At 42.6% G+C, this 24,344-nt stretch overlaps 2 protein-coding genes across 7 annotated transcripts; one reads left to right on the top strand and one right to left on the bottom strand.

Annotated features, from left to right (window-relative positions):
- Nucleotides 1-406: 406 nt before the first annotated feature.
- Nucleotides 407-20,666, bottom strand: rfx1a (regulatory factor X, 1a (influences HLA class II expression)). Of its 6 annotated transcripts, none has more exons than XM_085270975.1 (19): nucleotides 20,487-20,666; nucleotides 16,901-17,278; nucleotides 12,896-13,005; nucleotides 12,712-12,807; nucleotides 12,202-12,477; nucleotides 11,872-11,969; nucleotides 11,317-11,755; nucleotides 10,433-10,614; nucleotides 8,597-8,716; nucleotides 8,204-8,337; nucleotides 6,707-6,825; nucleotides 6,252-6,358; nucleotides 5,964-6,115; nucleotides 5,339-5,436; nucleotides 4,853-5,002; nucleotides 4,261-4,469; nucleotides 2,935-3,088; nucleotides 2,796-2,841; nucleotides 407-2,705 (listed from the first exon to the last, which is right to left on the bottom strand). In XM_085270975.1, exons 2-19 carry the CDS (start codon nucleotides 17,256-17,258, stop codon nucleotides 2,545-2,547), a joined length of 3,009 nt encoding a protein of 1,002 aa, XP_085127101.1. In that variant the 5' UTR covers nucleotides 17,259-17,278; nucleotides 20,487-20,666; the 3' UTR covers nucleotides 407-2,544. The 6 variants fall into 6 exon arrangements, with proteins under 6 accessions (XP_085127101.1, XP_085127103.1, XP_085127105.1 ...); XM_085270977.1 differs by having other exon boundaries at nucleotides 10,433-10,608; XM_085270979.1 differs by having other exon boundaries at nucleotides 10,433-10,608; nucleotides 11,368-11,755.
- An 895-nt stretch (nucleotides 20,667-21,561) lies between these two features.
- On the top strand, nucleotides 21,562-24,343 carry rln3a (relaxin 3a). The gene is made up of 3 exons (XM_085272617.1): nucleotides 21,562-21,648; nucleotides 22,283-22,631; nucleotides 23,740-24,343. Exons 2-3 carry the CDS (start codon nucleotides 22,472-22,474, stop codon nucleotides 24,021-24,023), a joined length of 444 nt encoding a protein of 147 aa, XP_085128743.1. The 5' UTR covers nucleotides 21,562-21,648; nucleotides 22,283-22,471; the 3' UTR covers nucleotides 24,024-24,343.
- Nucleotide 24,344: the final 1 nt, after the last annotated feature.

Here is a 24,344-nt window from a genome sequence, read left to right as displayed (position 1 = left end):
GCACATGCAGAAACACTGCACCAATAACATCTTTCTCTGCTCTGAACCTCTGATTCTTCCACCTCTGCTGTTCTCAGTGAACACGCTCGGGTTACCAGCTGTCAAAAGTTGCCAGCACAATTGATCCGTTTCTGCTCTGCTTAAAGTAGGCTGACTTTTGAGTTTCAGGTATTCTGCGTTTCCTGTTCCAGTGTCTTATTTATACAGCAGCAGAAGTGGTAGCAGACAAGTGTGTTCGTGTGAGCGTGGCCCAGGAAGTCACGGTCTTGTTTTTTTTTTTTTCAGCCAAGGGTGTCAAATTTAATAAGAAAGTGACTGTTTTTCAGACAGTAACCCCGCCCTTACACTGGTAATGACTACAGAGATGATAAAATCAGACTCAGAAACCCACGAGAGATATCCGGAGTAATTTTAAAAATTCTTTAATTTATATCTTTAAAATTAAAAACATCTGAATTGCATTCTACCACCTCCAAAGGCACAGTCATACTTAGAGCAGACCAAAATTCAAAAAACACTGCCACTGAACATCTTTTTTTTTCTCATTTTGTTTTGTACATAAGAAACAACGCACTATAAAAATGACGAACATTTTTTTCCTTTTTTAGTGGGTAAACAATGGCCATTCTGCACGCTGTAGATCATTAAAAGACTGGAGTGATATGTACTCAGCTGTGGTAGCGCTAGACTTCGTATAAAGGATGATGTGCTGGTTTGAGGCTGGCAATGCCTGTGAAAAAACACGCACCGCTATTTATAGACAGTATTGACAGAAATGAAAAAGGAATATGACAACTGATCTCAATGAACAGTGTTTTAGAAGCAAAACAAAGCCATCGGGCATGAGAGTGAGAAAAAAAACATAGTGAGACGAGGGGAATGAGATGAGCGGTGGTGGAGGACTGAGCAGATCTCTCACCTCGGTCGATTTCTCTGAATCTCACCGAGGGGTGAGAGACATTTGCATGAAATCTGACGCCTCCATCTCACCGTTTAAAAAAAAAAAAAAAAAAAAAAACACCTCGAAGAAAGTGAGGGGGGAAAAAACAAACAAAAAAACTTTTAGACAATAAAGTCAACATGTGCAAAGAGGCAGGGCCTTACTTAGCCTGTGAGTGGAAAAGTCATCAGATATGAAAGAGGATCGATAACCGAACGTACAATCACAAATCAATAATGCACACGAGGGTCGCTTACAATGTGTGACAACACAGCACCGTACACTGCACAAGAGGTTCACTTAGTGACAACGAAATTCAAAATAGTGGATAAATATACAGTAGAATATAAGTATATCACCGTTCTTACTCAGGCACAGTTCTTAAAAAAACAAAAGAAAGAAGAAAAATCAGCGAGGATCAAAGCAAACCGGTTTGGCACCCAGAAACACACAAATGTGGGGAAAAAAAACAGAAACAGAATGAAATAAGGCAAAAACATAACGAGTCGAGGGCAAATGAGGGCACAGAGGAACTTAATGGGTGGATAGGATTGAAGCACTTAAACATAAACTATGGTACACGTACGGCACTTCTCTCTCTCTCGTGGGAACCAGATGTTCTTGTTTTAAAAAAAAGGAAAAAAAGAGAATTTTTTTCTTGCAGCAACTAACAGGAGTTCCTACTTCACAGCTGGAGCTTCATCTTTACAAGTGTTTGTGGCAGCTGAGGTAGGCACTCCGAGAACACGAGAGCTTCTCTTTTTTCTTTTTTGTCTTTTAACAGGTGAATCACACAGGAAATCTGCACACGCCATCAAAAAAAAAAATCAAACCATGAATGCTCTAGAAAATATCTACACAACAGTCACCACTCGGCATGAGTCACGCAAACAGACGCGCACGACCGGGTAAAAACGCGTGTTCACTCGGCCTCTACAAATAACAGCAGAGCGGTGTGACCACAGTGCTCGTACAAGCTGGCACACACAAAAAAGTCGCCTGCTGTCTTTAAAAAAAAAAAAAAAAGCAACAACAACAAAAAACCCTACGCTCCCACAAAGCGGTAAATGAAGTAGTGACTAAATTCAAACACCGCTTACGGTCCGCTCCGCACACAAACACACCGCAGTACCTTTTAAAGACCACTTTGATACGGCAGTGACAGTGGTGGGAGGGCGAGCATTCGTTTTACAGCAATGAGAGGGAAAAACAGCGAGGCTGCGGCGCGATGAGGAGATAAACGAAAAGAAGTGCCTGGCTTTAGTTTGTTTTGTTTTTACAGATTCATACAACTGAAGGTCCTCTCTGCATCAAGAGACCCTGGGTTTCTGAAGCCACGTCCTGTTACAAAACGCCACTGACTGTGGGAGTAATCAATGGTGGCGACAGGCGGTTGTGCCATCCGGGCAGCAGCAGTTACTGACTTGAGTGTGTTTTGATTGTGTGTGCCTGAGGACTGCACGCAAACAGAACCATATGCAGCGAGAGTGCACGCGGGCGCACCTCAACAAGCTCTATATACAGGTGTCAGGGGGTATAAATTACTGTTCTTTGTACATCGGCGTGTGTGTCTGTGAGATCAGCACATGTCATTTACACTGCGGCTAGTTGTCAGCTGACCCGGTGGCGAAGAGAACTCTCTGGTCAGTTCTGGCCAGCTTGGCAGGCGGCTCCAGAGACTCCTCTCCGAGCACGGCCCCGTCTGAGGGAAGGGACAGCTCCTGACCTTCTTCATCACTCTCCTCCTCCTCTTCTTCTTCCTCTTCTACAACAGACAGCATAACAGAGATGGTTACCAGCAAAGCTTAGAGCACAGGTGTCAGTTAAGACGAGCTACAGCAGAATCAGTGCAGACCTTTATCCGGATCCAGCTGGTTCAGACCTCGGCCTAAGCTGGCAAACTAATGGCAAGAGGGGATTTGGTTAGTGGTGTAAATGTGGCTTACACTATTATATGAATGTATTTGCATTTCTGGATCCGTGTATGTTGATACCTCTCCCATAACAGCAATGGGGGTCTCTCCTTTAGCCTGGGCCACTCTGTGCTCGATAAGGTAGTACATGTACTCGTCGTATAGCAGACGAATCAGGTGAAAGGATCCGAAGCTGGCGGCACTCCGCAGGGTGAGGTCTCTGATTACCATGGAACTGAGGAACAGAAATGGGAAACAAGCCACTCTTCATACATGTACCACTTCTCTAACTTACAAACAGAAACTGCTTTTTTCCTCTATCTCATTGCTTTACTGGGACAAGGTTGACACCACAAGTCGAGTCGGTGACTTATTTACTCAATTTGAGTATTTGATAAGTTCCTTCAATAAAGCTGTGTGATGTGGGGTGGTTTGGATTTTAAATTTCAGCTCTGCTATTTATTCCAGACAGGTCTGAGAGCGATTCAGAGCCTTTGGATTTCCATCCAGTCTCCAAAGGAGGCAAATGAATGGCAACTGACTTGTAATGACCTGCTTGACTAAGACCCTGCTTATGGGATGAGCTTGGTTTTATATATATTTATATAAATAAATAAATTAAATTCCCCACTCGCCCTTTATCCTTCTTTATCTTTATCCTTCAAGCTCATGTCTCTACCAGAGGCCTAGGAGCTTGAGGGTCCTGTGCACACACACACACACACACACACACACACACACACACACACACACATATATATATATATGCATATCCTTGCTTTTTTTTTTTTATCACTATGGCATATGTGCATAGGAAGGTATATGGATGCATACTTACGATTACAGCATAGAGGTGGATGAGGATTATTGTTACTGTTACTTTTAGCATTTATTTAGGAATATGGTTATAATGAGTAGTACACTCATCCTTTTATCTCTACTATCCTAGTGATTGTTTTCTAGTTTGTGTTGTTATTGTAAGTATTCTATGTCCTTGTCTTGGTTATCACTTTTTAAACTGCTCTCTTGTTTTGTTAATTTTAAAAAATCCAGTCATTTAAAATTTGGACAGTTTTGATGATTATCTTGTGATTATTACAGTTAGCAATGACTTAACAAAGTACAGACTAGGTTTGTTTTAACTTCAGGACTAAAGCCTGCAGCTCAAACTGAATACAACATCACAAAAAATAATGCAAACTGACAAAGGCCATTTTAGCCCTGTATACTTCAGCTCTAAATTACTGGCTATTGTGCACTCGTACACTCCTCCTTCATCATTTTTACCAGACATTTAGCTCAAAAGAGGAGAATAAAGATCCAACCAAATCAAATCTATCAACACAAATAAAAATGGACTCAGAAAAGGTCAGGAGAGGCAGAACTTTCTTTCTGACTGCTCCCCACCTGTAAAAGGACCACTTGAGCAGAAAGAGCTTGGCAGCTTTAGGGAAAGCAGGGCTCTGTTGGTAGGGCTTTAGGACCTGGGAGACCACACCGTCAAGCCACGCGGCCCACTGCTCCAGTGAGTTCTGCTGCTGGAGGGTCAGCTTGAAGTCCTGCTCGAGCCGCTGGACCACACGGTCTTCGCACCGGCACACCCATGAAGCCTGCTCCTACAAAAGCACAAACAGGGAGAAAAAGGCAAAGTGTCATTATAGGGCAGTCACATCTGCACCAGTAAAAGAGGCTGGATGACCTTATATTTATAAACAGCAGCAGATGATGGAACTTAAACCACGCACTAGCACTAAGTTTACTGTTCAGTATCTGAACATATAATCAGGCGGAAGAAGCAGTTTCTTAGAAAAACCAAGTGAGCTTCCTGAACAGTAAAATAAAAAAGAGACACTATGACGGAAGTTGGATAAACAAATAACACATGAAACCTCAGTGTAACCACAAGCTACAGAGTCAGCTGCAAAACCAAAGCGGCATTCAACCACTGACAATGTCATCAGCGCGATTTAATGAGAATGCTGCTAGACACTGAACCGACCTGGACGTTGGCAAAGTCGACGCGGTTGAGGTCGGACAGCATCTGATTGATCTGAGCCGTGTTCTGGAGGACAGCACGGGCTGCCTGGGCCAGGTGGTTCAGACTGGTGTAGCGGCGCAGGGTCTGAGCAAAAGCATTGGCTGATGTGACCTGAGAGAGGAGGAAGACGACGGGTCAGAAAAAGATGCATATCAATATTTTCACAAATATCCGTATATAACAGATGTTTTCTGTGATAGCTGCTCACATCTGCTGTCATTTATTTACTTTGATGGAACCTCTTTTTTCCCTTCTTCACAAAAGCTGCACCGCAGAGCTTTTATATAAATTCAACTCTAGCTCCTGCTCACAAAAATCTAATAATGTCTGAGCTTAGAGTCCCACACAATAAGACGATGTTTTTGTCATGCCTGAAAAGACTGTTTGCTCCATGGCTCAGAAAACAAGCGGTTCCATCAGCGCCAAGCTAATAATGGAGGGCTTTACCTTGATGCGGACCATTTCCTCAGGGATGTTCATCATGGCATTGGTCAGCCAGCTCTCCAGGCTCTTGGCAAAGTTGCGAATGGCTTGAGTTAAGGCACCTGTGGGCAGAAATGGGTCTGTCACTGCTAGAGTGGGAAAACGATTATCTAATGTCTAGACAATTAGCCAAGGTTCTGCTGGTCAAAGATTTTTCAATTTTTATTTATTTTCTTTTTGGCATTACAGCTGAATAACCAGACTTGTATCCACTTTATGTGGATGTGGAACATTTTTTTCTCTGGCAGCATTGTGATGGGAAAGAAAATGACGAATATTCAAAAGGGAACTGTTCAAGGTCTTAAAAGTTAAACTCTGACTAAAACTATAACCGAAACCAGAAGAAATAAGTGTAGCTGCCAGTAAGGGCAGCGCAATGGGTACACGTGATGGAAAACAGTGTATTCTTTCACTACACATCCAAAAGGCTGTCAGGAGGATCTTTGCTCCCTAGTTGGCTCATTTCAACAACTTTAAATTGGCACTGAGTTTTAGGAATAGCTCTTTATTTGTATAAACACACTCTGTAGGCACGGATAAGCATGCTTACATGGTTCACTACATAATCAGTCTTCCTATAGAGCCTTACTGGGGATGGGTCTGAGGACATCAGGGATGAGGATTTCCACCAGGCCCTGGTAGAGGCTGTTGTCACAGTCGCGGCTCCAGCGCAGCACTGGCTCATATTTGCACAGCAACACCAGGCAGGACTTAGGGAGACGCTTCTCTGACTCATCGTGACTGCCGAGGCGCACACACACGCACACACAGTTTGCATGGAAATAGTAATGCTACGGCAACAGACAAATGTTTTTACTATCTTAGGACACAATCTGGATCTTGAATGAACGCCTGCCTGTGGAGTACAATCACTCACACGGCCAACGTGGCATCTCCGGCCTGACTTTGGCTGAACCTCCAGAAGGTCTTCCACAGAGTCTCCACTAGGGTAAACTGCAGGTTAACCATCACATCGAGAATAGCCTGAAAGAACGGAAAGAAAAGAATCCATACATCGAAGAATCGAAGACTGAGGACAAATAGATTATTGGGGTGGGGGTAGTGGGGCAACTGGAGGAACAAAGGAGAGGAAAACAACATTCTGCATTTCTGGATTTTGCTTTCAATGTGGTCTTCCTAACCTTAAAACTCATCTTCACCACTACATCTATAAGAACTTGACATTTTGATCAAATTACAGTCGGTTTTTCCCACTAAAAGGTTATAATTGGTGTAATTTCATTTAGAGTAGTCCTGCAGTGATTCACAGAAAGGAACTACACACAAAGGAAAAACTTCAGTAAATAGTCAGTGGGTTCCAATTTCGGTTACCTCACAATGTTCTCTGTACAGCAGCTGAAAGCTCTTTATGTGCTCCAGCTCAATGCCCTCTGGCAGAGACTTCCCCTGGAGATCGATCTCTGGGAACTCTGGGAGAGCTCTGGATGCATCTGGACACAGGACAAAGGAGCAGTGGATACTAAGAGAGAAATCCCATTAACTGCACAGAGTAATCAACATTTATGTGAATGCCACTAAATGTGCTTAGATGGACATGCCTGTTGTGGTTTAGCTCATAGTAGGAGGGATGTGGCATTTAAATGTTGGTAATGAGATTGTCTTTTTACATTATGTTCAGATTAAAAACATATAATCCGTCCATCCATTTCCATCTGCTTATCCAATTCAAGACCCTGAATTGGATAAGTAGGTAGGTCTCGAACAAACCTGGACATATTGCCAGTCTGTCACAGGGCAAACACACAAAGACACAACCATTTAAACTCACATTCACACCTATGGCTAATTTAGAATCACCAGTTAACCCAGCCCCTCTAACTGCATGTGTTTGGACTGTGGGAGGAAGCCAGAGAGAACCCATGCAAACACGGGGAGAACATTCAGACTCCACAAAGAAAGGCCACAACCAAATATGCTAGATTCAAACCCAGGACCTTTTTGCTGTGAGGCAACAGTGCTAACTACCATCCTGCCTTACACATATAGAAATAGCCATCCATCCATTCTCTTCTGCTTATCCAATTCAGGGTTGAAAGGGGGCGGGGGGGGGCGCTATTCCAGCTGTCTTAGGGCAAGAGGTGGAGTACACCCTGGACAGGTCGCTCGTGTGTTGCAGGGCTAACACATAGACATAGACAACCATTTGCACTCACGTTCACACCTATGGGCAATTTAGACAAACACGGGGACAACCTGCAAACTCCACACAGGAAGATCCTGTCCTGGTGATGAAATTGAACCTCCTTGCTGTGAGGCTCTGAGTGTTAACCACTGCACCGCCAGCACAGCAGCATATAGAAATGTTAAACATATATCAGGTGTAAAAATCCCATCATGCTATCAAACAAAGGAACTACGCAATTCAAGTAAACACAGCAGCATAAGTATAGCCCTGTGTGCTATATGCTTACATAAATAGGAAACCATGCCTTATATACTTGTAATAAACTGTTACAGCAGATTCTGTTACTGGATTTGACAGTCCGTTAACAGGGCATGGAGGTCCTTGCTGCTAATAAAAATGAAGGCTTCCCAAAAAGCCTAAAACCTAAAGATGAGGAGACACACTTTGTCAGGCCAAATTAACAATTTACTTCACAGGGAAAAGCAAGTTCAAAGACTGGTGCTGTGTCAGGCACAGCCCATGCACTCTAAACAACCACATACTGTAATGCAAGGTCCTCACAACAAGCCCTGAGAGCTTACAAGAATATTTTGCTTGCTCACTCTTGTGACTCAACCAAATTAACATTAAAAAAAAAAAAGCAGCACTCACTAACAAGTGTGTTCATTGTTTACTAAGCTCACCAAGGAACTGTTGGTACTGCTGAACCTGGGTGCTGATATCCACGTGGCCCGATCCCTGCTGCTGTTGCTGCTGCTGACCTGCTCCTGCTGCCGTTCCATTGGTCATTCCTTCCACCTTATGAACAGGCTTCAACCTGATAGGTAGGGAGCGAAAAAGCACATCAGGCATTCATGTCTAGACAAAGGTGATAAATAATGAAGTGAAATGAAATTGTAATTCAGTCTTATAATAAGAGCAGCAGATGCCCAGAGCCGCGAGAAGAATGGAAGACATGGTGTGAGAGATGGAGAAAAAACAGGAGCCGGTGGCAAAAACCGTATGAGGTAAAAAAAAGGTCAACTGTGTAATGATAGAGAAGATGCGCTTGACTGTGTAGACATTTCTGTGGATACCTCTGTTTCTGTGAGAACGGCTGTTGCCTCATAGCCAGGTGTTGTTGGTCTTCCATCAGCCGGAGAAGAGAAGAGCCCGCTTTGATTCTCAGCCCATAATAGTGGTATTTAGAATTACCCCTAACAGGAAGACAAATGTGGTTTGACTTTTATTTTTAAAAGAGCCTAACTCTATAGAGAGCATAGTGTTTATGCTGTCTGTTTAAATGTATGTTAACTCCATACAAGCCACATGTATAGTCTTACTATACACTGAATTAGAATTTCATAAAACACAAAGTATTTGCACCCATAGCACTAAATACTTTTAAAAAGTCATTTCACTAGCTCACTCACTCTCCCACACACATGCTGTCTGTCTTCATCACTACCCACATGTCTTCCTACACAAGGCAAACATTTCCCAATGCTCCAGAGAGCTTTATAGATGTTCCTAGAAAAATTAAAACAAAACAACACAAAAAAAACTGCATTTCTGCTGGAAACTAATTTAAGGTACACCAATCAAGCATAACATATGACCACCTGCCTAATATTGTGTTGGTCCCCCTTTTTCTGCTGAAACAGCCCTGATATGTCGAGGCTTGGGCTCCACTAGAGCCCTGAAGGTATGCTGTGGTATTTGGCACCAAGAGGTTAGCAACAGATCCTTTAAGTCCTGTAAGTTGCGAGGTGCGGCCTCCATGGATCGCACTTGTTTAACTAGCACAATCCAAATTCTTGGGAATTGGGAGGCCAAGTCAACACCTCAAAATTGTTGCTGTGCTCCTCAAACCTCAAACCAACCAGAGCACGTTATTCTGCTGAAAGAGTCCACAGCCATCAGGGAGTACTGTTTCCATGAGAGGGTGTACTGTGGCTATGCAGCCCCACACACAACGAGCTGTGATGCACAGTGCATTCTGACACCTTTCCATCAGAACCAGGATTAAGCTACAGGAACGGTACCGTGGCTGCATCAAACCACAATCAGCCTTGGCCGCCCATGATACTGTCATCATAACAGTGGTTCACTATTGTTCCTTCCTTGGACCACTTTTGATAGATGCTTACCATTGGAGACTGATAACAACCCAGCTCCAACCCAGTTTTCTAGCCATTACAGTTTGGCCCTTTCAAACTCAGAGAAATGCTTTTGCTTCTTGCTTTTAGCACATCGACTTTGAAGACAAAATGTTCACTTGCTTCCTGATGTATCCCACCCACTAACAGGTGCCACGGTGAAGAGACAATCAGTGATTTCACTTTACCTGTCAGTAGTCAAATCTTATGCCTGATTGGTGTGTGCATGCATAGCATTACGCACGTCAGTTACATGGAGACTACTGGTGTCTGGTGAAATGAACGGAGGACTACTGGGTTTGTGCTCCTGACATGCATCACTGCAGCAGAAAAGGCCACAGTGGAATGTGTGATGTGTTTGTCTGATCTCTCCTCTGTGGTCTTCCTCTTCTCCTCCTGCCTGGCAGCTCCATCTTCAACATCTTTTGTTCAATATATTCACTATCCGTCCTCTGCAGATGTTCAGACCATCTTAGCCTTGACTTTCTAACTTTCAAAACCACTCAACTTAAGTTGTCCCTCTTGGTCACTATCAATGAAAATCCTAGCAACTCTGCCTCCTGTCTTTTTGTCAGCATCACCATCTCAAAGCCATAAATCATAGAAGTTCCCTCTACCAACTTGTAAACATTTTCCTTCACAAACCCTTAGCATTTGTCTCCACCCACTCGACCCTGTCTGTCCTGTCTTCTTCACCTCTCTCTTTACTAATGGATATAAATGGGTTGCATATATATTTTTTACCCTATGAGTTTGGGTGACTACACAGCTTACCGAGTGCCCAGACGCCGTGTGCGTAGCCCCATGAACACAGATCTTATGAGTTTCCCGAATGACGCAGCATTAACAGGTTCTAGCTTCTGCTCCTGGCAGTGCAGCAAGTAATGGCAGTAAAGGGTGGAACGGGGCAGACTCACTCCTTCAGCTGTCTCATAGTTGTCCAGCAACCACTGTACCTGACACACAGGCAATGGAACAAAGAAAATAGCTGGTGCAGTTAGCAAAGCCAGCATATACAGATATACAGAAAAACATAGAGCAACAGATAAATGCATAACTATTACCACACATATCACACCTTTGAACAGATACATGTACATGACATGCACACAGACGCACACACGCACACACTCACAGATTTCTCTGGTATTTGTATTATACAAACGCAAATCCATTCGTATTTACAGTCCGTCTGTCATTCAGGAATGAAAACACAAATACATCTGTTTGCGTGCCGTGGCATACAACTTTGGTATGCAATGAATCAATGACCTGGAGTACTGATGGGATGCCGGCCAGACATGTTTTGGTTATGGCCATTGTATGGGGGTTCAATATGATGAATTTGGGATGAACAGTATAGTGTCAAGGCATTTCAGGCAAATTAAAAATGCCCCTCATTACATGCACTGCAATGGTATGAAAATGATGAGGTCATGGTTTTGTTTTCTTTGAGGAAATCACAGTTAAAGCAAAATAAATAAATAAATAAAATTTCAGCTAACATTTTTTGCTCCTAATCTCCAAATTGTTCACTTGTGTTTTCCACTTTGACAAAACTCAAACTATGACGTCATCAGTGTGCGCCACCAAAAGGGGGGGTTGTGTGGATGAGAACAGAACGAGAAGAAATTCCTGCGCTTGGCGCCTCTGCATACCTTCTTGTCTGCCGACGGCACGCTACTCTCCTCGCCCTCTGTAATACTCACAGTGGCCGGAGAGGCGCGGGCAGTGTGTGAGTAGTTCTGACTGTTGCCAGCTGCCGACCCGCTGCTGCTGCTGCTGCCGCCGCTGCCCAGCATGTAACCCCCCTGGATCACATAACTGCCTGCCGCGCCGCCGTTGGTCCCTGCCCCTTCTCCGGCCCCGTTGGTCGTGCCGCCTGCCGTCACCACTGTGGCCCCTCCCCCCGCCGCGGTGGTAGGCTGGGCCACGAACATCGAGACGCCCGCTGTGGTGCCGGCTGTCACGGACACAGTCAGAGGTGTGCCGGGCGTGGAGGCCTGGGTGCCGGAAGTCGGCTGACCTTCGTAATATGGAGCGGCGGTGGTCTGGGTGTACAAAGGGGTGTCGGTGTAAGGGAAGGTGCCGGAGCGACTGGATGAGAGACATGCAAAGATGGGTTACAAAACCAAGCAGCCGAAGAAAGAAGTAAGACAAAGAAAACAATAATTCTGTGTGGACAAGTGTTAGAAAATGAAGTTCATTCTAACATGGTGCTGGTGGTGTAGTTGTTGTCTTCTCCTTCAACATACTGCACTTGATTGGTGTACACATGTTGCACTGGCACTGATGTGAGCTGCTGCTGGACCTAAGGAGTGAGCGCGCACACACACAGACACACACACACACACACACACACACACACCAAAATCCAATAAATCCTCAGCAATCTTGTTGAACCACATCAACTCTTTCATCCTTTAGAATCTTAATATCTTTCATGTCCGGCCTTGTTTTTGCACTACAAACATTTCTTATACTGACAGCTTCTCTGTCCACTCATCTTTGTAGCAGCAGATTCCCTCGTGTCCCTGACCTACTTGGAAAGCGGTGGTTGCTGTGTGCAGAGGTGGCTGATTGGGACCTGAGCTGAGGATGGCAGGGTAGCCTATCTCTCTCTCAGCATGCACAGAGAGCATGCACAGTGACTGCCAATACTCATCCAAGGGGAGGTAGACGGGTTTGCAGCAGTAGCCGTTTACGCAGTCTGCTGACATCCAGGCAAGGCAGACTGACTCCTCTGCCTCATGACGCAGCTGCCAATCTTCTAGTTTCCTATCCCTGACTAAACCGGTCACCTCCGTGCTAAGGGGAAGCTGAAAAGTTGCAGATTTGACCACAGAAACGATGAGCTGACTAATACTGAGCCAAAACACAAGGAAGTTGCAAAGTTTTGTACGCATCACAAGTCACATTGATCACACATTTAGTGAAGTGAAGCTGTGATGACTAGCTCGCATTTACACACTGGTTAGTGAAAGCATAAGTTATTTTCAGACATCACGTATATGCCATCACCACTGACAAACTCCACTGGGAGTTTGGCTTACCTCCTGGGTGATGTGGACAGGCTGTAGACTGGTGACGCTGAGCTGTGTGCCTGGCTCAGTTTTGGCAATCTGGGAGGTGGCCTGCACCACTGACCTCTATTGAGATGAAGAGAAGATTCAAGAGCAAAGAAAACAACATAACATAACATAGACGGACATAACCATGTATGTGTGCAAATTTTACCTGCTGAGCTGTCTGCACCTGCTGAACAACTTGTGTGGGGACTCCAGTCTGCACCACAGCTGGAGGTGGACTGGAGTCTGACACACTGTCATTTGAGTGAAGGGAACCCTCTGAAAGATAAAGAGGGTATCTTAGTACCTGCACAAATTAGTGATATTATTTCTACTTCATTAAGCTGATCATACACTGCCTCTCATCTCTTGCTACAGCTGATTAATAATAAAGTGGTAACACTAATGGTGTAATAAAGCAGATAAAATCATGTCTTTAAACACATAAAAGTATGCACAAATCAAAAATCTCCCCACCTAAAAAAACATTTGCACTTAATTATTTGTCAACTTTTTGCTTGAAAAACCTTTATGAAAACTAATGATAGTAATAAAAAAAAAAACATCTTTTAAAGACACAATTAAAATTGACCACAGAGGATAAGCCTGTGACTGTAACACAGTTTTACTTCATTCGCCACACACCCTTATACCAAACTGGGATTATCCGGTATGTGAGCCGAGCGTTTTTGTCTTTACAAATACTTGACTGTACAAGTCGAATTCAATAAGTCGGGCAAAATCAGGTATTTCTGCTGCAGCTAATTACTAGTTTACTTACCTTCCACTTCTAGAACCTGTGCATTAAACTCCACGCCTCACCCTTTTTGATTTTGTCCCTATAAATCAAATCTGCTTTGTCAAATAAAATGATGAGTCTGAAAAACCCCTTAAGATAAATTCTCATCATCCATTGTAAAACACCTCTGACTGGTTAACTTCAGGCCTTGCGCCAACAGATCTTTATTTGTGATGTGTTATATGACTGTGGGGTGGCAGATAGAGACATATTTACACAGTCTGAAGCAAGGAACTTCTAGGACACTTGTGTTATGATATAATAGCTCTTGTCTAGACTGTCAACATTTAACTTTAGTAATCACACTGTTAAATGGATACAGTCTTATCTATCAGATAGAAAACAATGCGTGCAAATAAAGAATAGCAAGTCACCCTATCTTTACTGTACGCAAGGTGTCCCCCAGGGTTCAATTCTAGGCCCCCTATTATTTTCACTTTATGTAAATGACTTGCCTAATGTGTGCAAAAATGTGGACACATCCGATACGTATGCGGATGATACGGTAATTTTTACGCAAGCCAAAACTGCTGATGATGCCGCCCATCAGCTTTCACTGGCATTACATGATTTACAAAAATGGCTGAATGACTCATGCTTGTGCCTTAATTTTAAAAAGGCCGTATCAATGTTTTTTAGTAAACCTAAAACAACCGTGGCTGCAGTAAAAGTTTGCTTGGGTGCACAAGAATTAATTAATGTTGAGGAATTTAAGTATTTGGGAGTGCTACTAGACTAAATTATCCTTTAAAAAACACATTGAAAAAGTAGTGAAAACTGTAAATGTTAATATACAGAACTTTAGACATATCTGCACATCATTAACAGACACAGCAGCGATTACATTCCTGCACTCAATGATACTGGCTCATATTGAATATTGTATTACAAGTTGGTCCTATACGAGCTCTGCTGCTATTGGGACAATTGAAGTATGCTACAAAAGAGCATTGAAAATATTAGATAAAAAACCTTTTTCATGTCACCGTTGTCAAATTTTAGAAAAATACAAGTTTTTAAATTTTACTAATTTCAAATTATTTAAATCTGCCTGTCTAATATACAAAGTTATACATGGTCTGGCGCCTCCACCAATGAGTGATTTTATTAAACAAAAGTCTACCAGTGTTGCCGGGTCTCAACTGACTCGAGCCACTGTTAGAGGTGATTGTGAACTGGCATTCAGGCGGACCACCTTTTCACAGAATGCTTTGTCATATCAGGGAGTGAGATTCTGGAATAGTCTTCCACTGTCAGTGAGGGAAAGTACAAGTCTCCCCATCTTTAAGAGTCACTTAAAAGGGCGGCTGAGGGACACACAAACATGTAATCATGTTTAATAATCATGTTTTATATTGGACGGGAAAAAGAGTTAGTGTATTACAAAAAGGGAAACAACTGTTAGTGCAATGGGTGAACGCAATATCACGATGGTCAGGGCATGTACAATACTGGGTTTTGTGCAATATAATTGATGTGTTTCCGTTATTGTTATTGTTATTGTTGTTGTTGTTATCTATACTGTCCTCTGTGTCCACTCTCCTTGTCACTGTTTGTGCTACAGGGAGTGCAGAATTATTAGGCAAATGAGTATTTTGTCCACATCATCCTCTTCATGCATGTTGTCTTACTCCAAGCTGTATAGGCTCGAAAGCCTACTACCAATTAAGCATATTAGGTGATGTGCATCTCTGTAATGAGAAGGGGTGTGGTCTAATGACATCAACACCCTATATCAGGTGTGCATAATTATTAGGCAACGTCCTTTCCTTTGGCAAAATGGGTTAAAAGAAGGACTTGACAGGCTCAGGAAAGTAAAAAACAGTGAGATATCTTGCAGAGGGATGCAGCAGTCTCAAAATTGCAAAGCTTCTGAAGCGTGATCATCGACCAATCAAGCGTTTCATTCAAAATAGTCAAAGGGGTCGCAAGAAGTGTGTGGAAAAACCAAGGTGCAAAATAACTGCCCATGAACTGAGAAAAGTCAAGCGTGCAGCTGCCAAGATGCCACTTGCCACCAGTTTGGCCATATTTCAGAGCTGCAACATCACTGGAGTGCCCAAAAGCACAAGGTGTGCAATACTCAGAGACATGGCCAAGGTAAGAAAGGCTGAAAGACGACCACCACTGAACAAGACACACAAGCTGAAATGTCAAGACTGGGCCAAGAAATATCTCAAGACTGGTTTTTCTAAGGTTGTATGGACTGATGAAATGAGAGTGAGTCTTGATGGGCCAGATGGATGGGCCCGTGGCTGGATTGGTAAAGGGCAGAGAGCTCCAGTCCGACTCAGACGCCAGCAAGATGGAGGTGGAGTACTGGTTTGGGCTGGTATCATCAAAGATGAGCTTGTGGGGCCTTTTCGGGTTGAGGATGGAGTCAAGCTCAACTCCCAGTCCTACTGCCAGTTTCTGGAAGACACCTTCTTCAAGCAGTGGTACAGGAAGAAGTCTGCATCCTTCAAGAAAAACATGATTTTCATGCAGGACAATGCTCCATCACACGCGTCCAAGTACTCCACAGCGTGGCTGGCAAGAAAGGGTATAAAAGAAGAAAAACTAATGACATGGCCTCCTTGTTCACCTGATCTGAACCCCATTGAGAACCTGTGGTCCATCATCAAATGTGAGATTTACAAGGAGGGAAAACAGTACACCTCTCTGAACAGTGTCTGGGAGGCTGTGGTTGCTGCTGCACGCAATGTTGATGGTGAACAGATCAAAACACTGACAGAATCCATGGATGGCAGGCTTTTGAGTGTCCTTGCAAAGAAAGGTGGCTATATTGGTCGCTGATTTGTTTTTGTTTTGTTTTTGAATGTCAGAAATGTATATTTGTGAATGTGGAGAGGTTATATTGGTTTCACTGGTAAAAATAAATAATTGAAAGGGGTATATATTTGTTTTTTGTTAAGTTGCCTAATAATTATGCACAGTAATAGTCACCTGCACACACAGATATCCCCCTAAAATAGCTAAAACTAAAAACAAACTAAAAACTACTTTCAAAAACATTCAGCTTTGATATTAACGAGTTTTTTGGGTTCATTGAGAACATGGTTGTTGTTCAATAATAAAATTATTCCTCAAAAATACAACTTGCCTAATAATTCTGCACTCCCTGTAGTATAATGTGATCACTGTTTTTGTCCTTGTCACATGACCTGTAAATAGTGTCTCTGTATGTTTTTACTAACTTGTGTTTAACACCAACCTGCCGGAGGGTCTGCAGATGGAAATTAGCCTAAGGCTATAATCTGGCATATTTACATTTGTTAAAATGTTCATTAATATGTATTGCCCCTCTTTCTAAAAAATAAATAAAATAAATATTTAATTGGGATCACATGCACTGTTAGTGCAGAAAGCCTTTACCTGTGACAGTAACAACGATGTACTGTGGAGTGCTCTGAGCATTTCCTGACTGCGTGGGGGAGCCCTGGATCTCTGCAGTCACATACTGCGTCTGAGCTGGCTGGGCTTGCACTGTGGACTGGGTCTGACTAGCAGCGGGCTTTTGGGTGGTGATGGAAGCGGCTTGCTCTGTGGGAGTAGTTTGGCCTGTGGGTGTGACCACAGAGGGAGCAGCCACAGTAGTCTGAATCTCAGCCAAAAATTGTGGGGCAGTTACAGGGGTGGAGCTGGCATCAGGTTGACCCGTTGTCACAGTGACAGCAGTCCCCTGAGTTTGGGCCGCTGGCTGGATCTCACCTACGTAGCCTGTAGTGGCCATTACAAGAGCAGGGAATCAGGCTGGGGAAAAAAGAAAACAAGACAACAAGTTACACATTTTCAACCTAAGCTGTTTGTTTTCAAACTACAGGGTGGGCCATTTAAATGGATACATCGTAATAACATGGGAATGGTTGGTGATATTAAAGTCCTGCTTGTGGTACATTAGTATATGTGAGGGGGCAAACTCCTCAAGATGGGTGGTGACCATGGTGGCCATTTAGAAGTCGGCCATCTTGGATACTACTTTTGTTTTTTCAATAGGAAGAGGGCCATGTGACACATCAAACTTATTGGTAATGTCACAAGAAAAACAATGGTGGGCTTGGTTTCAACGTAACATTATTCTTTCATGAGTTATTTACAAGTTTCTCTTTGTTCACAGCCATTGACATGTCGAAGAGGTTAACACGTGAGGAGCGGATCGAAATTGTGTTGATATCTGGTGAACGCAGTAACCGGGTCATTGCAGCAGATTTCAATGCAAGACACCCTACGAGACCACCCATCTCCCATGCTGCAGTTAGCAAACTGCTTGCTAAGTTTCGTGAAACTGGTTCAGTGTTGGATTTGCCAAAATGTGGACGCAAGAAAACTGTCACTAATGAAGAAACATCAGTGGCTGTCCTAGCTTCATTCAGCAAGAGCTCACAGCGTACCACTCGCCGCATGTCACTGGAGAGTGGCATTAGTCGAACATCCCTTCGGCGGATATTAGCTACTCACAAATGACACCCTTACAAACTCCAGCTACTGCAGCAGCTCAACGAGGATGACCCAGATCGGCGCACAGAATTTGCAGAATGGGCAAAACAAAAATTGGAACAGGACCCTCAGTTCACGCAGAAGATTTTGTTCAGTGATGAGGTAAACTTTTATGTGAATGGTGAAGTTAACAAACAAAACCACCGCTATTGGTCTGACACTAACCCACATTGGATGGATCCCTCCAAAACTGTTGGAACAACAAAAGTGATGGTTTGGTGTGGTATATGGGGTACAACGATAGTGGGTCCATTCTTCATCAATGGAAACCTCAAAGCCACTGGATATTTGAAACTGCTACATGATGATGTGCTTCCCTCTTTATGCACTGAAGCTGGCACGTTCCCTGAGTTTTTCCAGCAAGATGGTGCACAACCACATTATGGGTGCCAGGTCCAAGCATTCCTAGATGAACAGTTTCCTGGAAAGTGGATTGGTCGTCGTGGGCCAGTTGAATGGCCCCCAAGGTCTCCCGATCTGACCCCTTCAGACTTTTATCTTTGGGGTCATCTGAAGGCAATTGTCTATGGTGTGAAGATACGAGATGTGCAGCACCTGAAGCTTCGGATACTGGATGCCTGTGCTGGCATTTCTCCTGCCGTGTTGCAATCAGTGTGTGAAGAGTGGGAGAAGAGGGTTGCATTGACAATCCAACACAATGGGCAGCACATTGAACACATTTTATAAGTGGTCAGAAACTTGTAAATAACTCATGAAAGAATAAAGTTATGTTGAAACCAAGCACACCATTGTTTTTCTTGTGACATTACCAATAAGTTTGATGTGTCACATGGCCCTCTTCCTATTGAAAAAACAAAAGTTGTATCCAAGATGGCCGACTTCTAAATGGCCACCATGGTCACCACCCATCTTGAGGAGTTTGCCCCCTCACATATAGTAATGTGCCACAAACAGGACTTTAATATCACCAACCATTCCCATTTTATTATGGTGTATCCATATAAATGGCCCACCCTGTAGTAGACAATGCTGTGTTAAAAAAAAAAGAGGCAATGAGGCAAATTTAGTACAACCAAAATATAAACAATCATGAATAAGGAGTCTAACTTGTCAATTGCATAGGTAACATTTAAACAGAAGGTAGGAGGTTAAACTCTATCATAGGAATCAGCATTAGATCACGTCTTTTCTAACAATATTAGCCTGTAATAAGCAGCTCATACACCACACAGATATTTTTACATGCTCATTTCTCGCCTAGATGTAAATGAATGCTCGAGGGGGGTGTCTGAAAGTACTATTGTGGCCAGGGCCTCTCAGTGGTGCAACTCATGAGGGTATGCGGGGGAGGAGCATTGATGGGAACAAGCATTTTGGTGTCTCATTACCTGTAATGTGATCGCACCGCCTTTGATGTACATAGGCATGCCCGTAGAACAGCTAGGGAAAATCCCTTACCAAACTGTATTAACGCTACAGTGCTGTCTATTATTTTGCTTTATGTCATGTACACTGTCACCGTAATCCACATTTTTAATACCATAACACAGATAGTTAACTTCTGGCTGTCAATAATTCAAGTCAAATAAACACAGCAGAAAGAAAGAAACATTTGTAACTGAAAATGTGTGTTTTCTTCTTTTCAGTTAGATAGTAGGGAGCTTGTTATGAATCTGAACCTGTAAAGGTGTACACTTAGGAGTCTGCGTCAGTGAACAAAGAGGTGAAAGTGAACTGTAACCTAGAAAGCACCTGCAGAACGCCCTCCTTCGCCACGCCCCTTACGTATTAAATGTCCGCCACCTGCCACAGCTTTCTAAACTTTCCGTTAAAAGACAGAACGGCATTTTAGTCAGCCTTCAATTTATTTAACTGCTCAAAACTAACACAAAACACGTCCCTCTATTAATTTTACAATCCCAAATTGGCCTCCCTTCTATTTTGGAAGGGATGGGGGCTGTCGCTAGCTTTATGCACCATATGTGTGTCTAGTCAGCTAACGGAGAAAAACATAAAGTGCAAACCCATCACTGACTGTACATAATTCACCGTTAACAAGATGAGTGTCCGTTTATAGTCAAACAGACGTTGGCTGCGAGCGGCGGCAAGCACTAGCCTGTCGTGACAGCCACTGATGCTAGCTGTGTAGCGAGATAGCAGGATCAGGAAGCTAACTGGTCTCTACAACAACCGCCATTTTGTACCTTTTGCATTTGACATCGCCATAACAACGGCCTGCTTGGGTATGCATCTATGGCTGCGTCGTCATGGCAGGCGAAATTCAGAGTCACACAGATGTGCAGCAAGCAGGCACAAACTATCGCACACTAGAAAGCCCGACCGGTTATCAGAATGACGGCTAGCTTGCAGGCTAACCCCCAGCTAACACTGGGAGGCAGTTGCCTGTTATGGCTACTGAAACAACAAGGGGGAAAAGCAATAGCAGAATTCAGCTGAAGCGTTAGAGGACATAAAATGCTACAGATCATGTTAAGAGCTTCACCTCTGGTTCCACGTGTGTATTTCCCACTGGCAAAATATCTTCTTTTATTTTTATGGCGGTTTCAGTTGTTGTTGTTGTTGATTCTCGTTGCTGGGTTCTTGTCGCCAGGGCTACCGTGGCTATGGCGCTTCGTCCTCACCAGGGCAACTGTTGCTACCCACCCGCTCCCTTCCCTCCCCCTTTGCTGTTGTGATTGGCTGAGAGCTGACAAATTGTCTTAAAGTGACAGCTCCAGGAAAATTTTACTACAAAGCCTTCCACGCCCATTTGTGGAAAATCCCAGAGGTGGAGGCTCCCAGTTAAATCCCAGTGAAAGTAATAGAATTGTTTGTAGTTTGTTTTTAAATTGGAATAAAATCAATGCACAGCCTATATGGACTGTCATTTAAATTGATCCATCTGGCTACATTCATTCAGTGACTTACCCAAGGGTCCATTAGTAGCCTACCTGAAGAATGGGCTATTGATGTGTTGTTTTATTTTAATATGTTTCTTCCTTTTCTTTACTCTCCTTTTACAATAATGTAAATATCAGTCCATAACAAGACATTACAAAGTGTTTTACAAATAAATGAATACAAGGAAACACAAGGCTATATAAAGACAAATTTAAAAGTTTTGAAAACAGAATTAAAAAATAAACAGTGAATTTTGCATTTTTACCTGTCATCACAACACATTACAGGTTATTATATATGTGCATGTGGCATATGACTGCATAATAGTGAGCCAAAGGCAAATTTCTTGCCCTAAATTTCATTTAATGTTCTCATCATACAACATAATTTATACATTTTTTTCCCACACACCACTGGTTTATTTACTGTGGTCTGTAGCATTTTGATATTGCTCCCTTGACCTCCACAGGTTGCCCCAGCATGACAGTGTTTTAACAAGTGTCATGGTGGATACCTTCCCAAAATGTCATTTTGTTAGCTTTGTATCATCACATTAATTACAAATTCAGCACCCCTTTTGTAATTTCCTAAATGAGCGACCTTTGGCTATGCGGATATACAGATAAGAATGTGTTTTATTTGTCTCTGACTCATAATAAGACTTCTGCGTTATCAGACTTTGGAAATGTCACTGGTCCAGTCTCTCTTCTTCAATTCACCTTTTGGCAAAGAGCTAACAGGATGAGTAATTTCCTGCAGAAAAGGTAAGTTCTACATAAAGAATTTTTACGTAGGTTAACTGTGTCAAAGGTGATGTAATGAACTAGGATTGCAAAAACCTGAATGTATGGCTGTAATATTGTTAAATGTCATCAAGACAATTAAAGGCCACATGCGTCGGCAGAACTAACATGTTAATTCTTTAGGGACCATATTTTTTTACAGTGTGTTGGCATTATTTTTTAATAATACAGTTTTATATGAATTAAATTGGATTTGTTTGAAAAAAAAATTGAACATGTAAAAGTCATTCAGTTTCCAATGGTCTGTGCAGAAAACTACACAAATATGTGCTATACACTGATTAATAACACTATATGTATTTTTTAAGTGCTAAAGGAGATGTATACATGTGTTTGTAAACTTTTTTTCACATTTGATATACAATATGTATATAAAAATGGTTATAATTAGTATACCAAACAGCAATCAAGTAATCTTGTTATAACAGTCTAATTGTGTTTGTCATTGTCAGTGATCTGTACACAATATGGGTTTTCTGGTCTGGTCATTTTATTATATAGAGGGACAAACATTTGCCTAAACTATTAGATTATAGATTCCTCTAACAAACTCATTAACTATGCCACCTTTGGTCTTCTTTTTGTCTCCATAAAGGTCTCCCACTGTATCTCCTGTTCAGATCTGTTCTTCTCTCAGAGGAGGCCTACATGCGCAGTATGCATCTCCTCCTTTTCAGGGGTTCAAACACCTTTATAAAGCGCGCCTGGGTCATCTAAAAAGTCATTGCTTATGCAAAGAGCGAGTTAAACCAAATATTCTCCTCCCACTTCTTGCCTCGCGACTATGTGGAAAGCTGTGGTGCTGGCTGTGTGTCTGCTTGTGGCTGGCGTTCAGCCCATGGATGACCCAGCGTATGGGGTGAAGCTCTGTGGCCGCGAGTTCATCCGGGCAGTCATCTTCACCTGCGGGGGTTCACGATGGAGACGGTCACTCAGGAGTTTAGGTAAGCCCGGTGATATTTCACTTTATTTTTTACCTTTTGCAACCACTTTTAAAATTTCTATTTGTGAATCGAGGTGGCTGTGGCTCAGGTGATAGAGCAGGTTTTCTACCAGTGGATTGATTCCTGACTCCTCCAGTCTCAAGTATTGTTGGGCAAGATGCTGAAACTCACGTTGCATCTGTCGGAGTGTGTGAATGTCAGAAAGCACTCAGGCATAGATAAAAGCTCTATATGAATGAGTGAATGACACTTGTAGTAGAAAGCGCTTTGAGTGTTCAGCTGAGCAGAGACGTGCAATGTGCCATCCATGACTATGTAAATAATTTAGACTAGTCTTTTTCTGCTCATTTGTGATCATGCAGAGGTATCCAGAGAAATGATGGAAGGAAATCACCTGTAAGTTTAAGTGTAGAATGACTGGCCGGCTGGTTAGAATGGCTGGTTAGCTAGCAATGGATTACATATGATCAGATTACAAAAACCGAGTGACTCCTACTTAATTTTTAGCTTTTTATTATAATTAATGGTAGTATTATTATAGTTGTTGTTCTTGTCTGTTTTTTTTTACCTTATTAACTATAATTTTATGACTTTTGCATTTCACATCTATCTATCTATCTATCTATCTATCTATCTATCTATCTATCTATCTATCTATCTATCTATCTATCTATCTATCTATCTATCTATCTATCTATCTATCTATCTATCTATCTATCTGTATTGTTGTTTAAGATTGAATTTGAGTGTATCCACTGAATTATGTTATTACTTACAAAAAAATGTATGAACTGTTCAGTAAATGACTACAGCTTAAAATGTAATTGCTCTCAGCCCTGAAAGGCTGAAAATGTGATATTCTGAATCAAAGTGCCTTGGTTTTCATTTACTATAATGATGTGCGCTTACTATTCTAAGCTATAAACCACCAAATGTACATTTAAGCATCTAACCCACCAGGCACACTTGGCAACAATCCAGTGGCATCCCACCCTCGCTCCTTCCATCGTATCGTCTCCAGCAATAATGAAATGCAAATAATGCACATATTTTGCTTGGATGCAAGAGAAACCCATTCCTTCATACTTTATTGTTTTTACTCCCACAGATGCTTCAGAGGACCCCTTCACCTCCCCTCAGGATGAACTCTCAGAGGGCTTGAATCACAATTTTGCGGTGGAGAGTCTCCTTCAGAGAAACACAGATCCAAGCTCTGCATCCAGAGACAACCAGGAGGGAGCGTTCAGCCGCTCCACCCGTTCATTCATCACCGAAGAGATACTGGAGGCGCTTCGCAAAGCTGACCGCAAAGGCCGCGATGTGGTGGTGGGTCTCTCCAACGCCTGCTGCAAGTGGGGCTGCAGCAAGAGCGAGATCAGCTCTCTCTGCTGAGGGTCGATATATGCAATCTGAGCGCGCTGGCTGCCAGGCATGTTGTACACCTTAATAAACAAACAGAGACACACATATGCACACGCACTCTTCTTTATTCACTTTTTTGTGAATTTTATATCCTGCGTGTGTCTGTTCAGTAAAGTCTGTTTAATGTCTTTAATTTTCAGTATCAAGTAAATCTTTATGTGGCCAGTATGATATATAAAGAGACACGTTTGTTTTATGACGTCTTTGCTTGTTTTCTTTTTACATTACCAGTAACTTTCTCTGCTGCAACTGATGAGAGCTCAAGGGAATAAAATGCTTTGCTAAAATCAT

The sequence above is a fragment of the Mchenga conophoros genome, linkage group LG4 (assembly GCF_057382185.1).
Source record: "Mchenga conophoros isolate Kocher_MC1m ecotype Shallow Benthic linkage group LG4, M_conophoros_male_GT1.1, whole genome shotgun sequence".
NCBI lineage: Eukaryota > Metazoa > Chordata > Actinopteri > Cichliformes > Cichlidae > Mchenga > Mchenga conophoros.
This window is presented reverse-complemented; position numbering and strand designations above follow the sequence as displayed.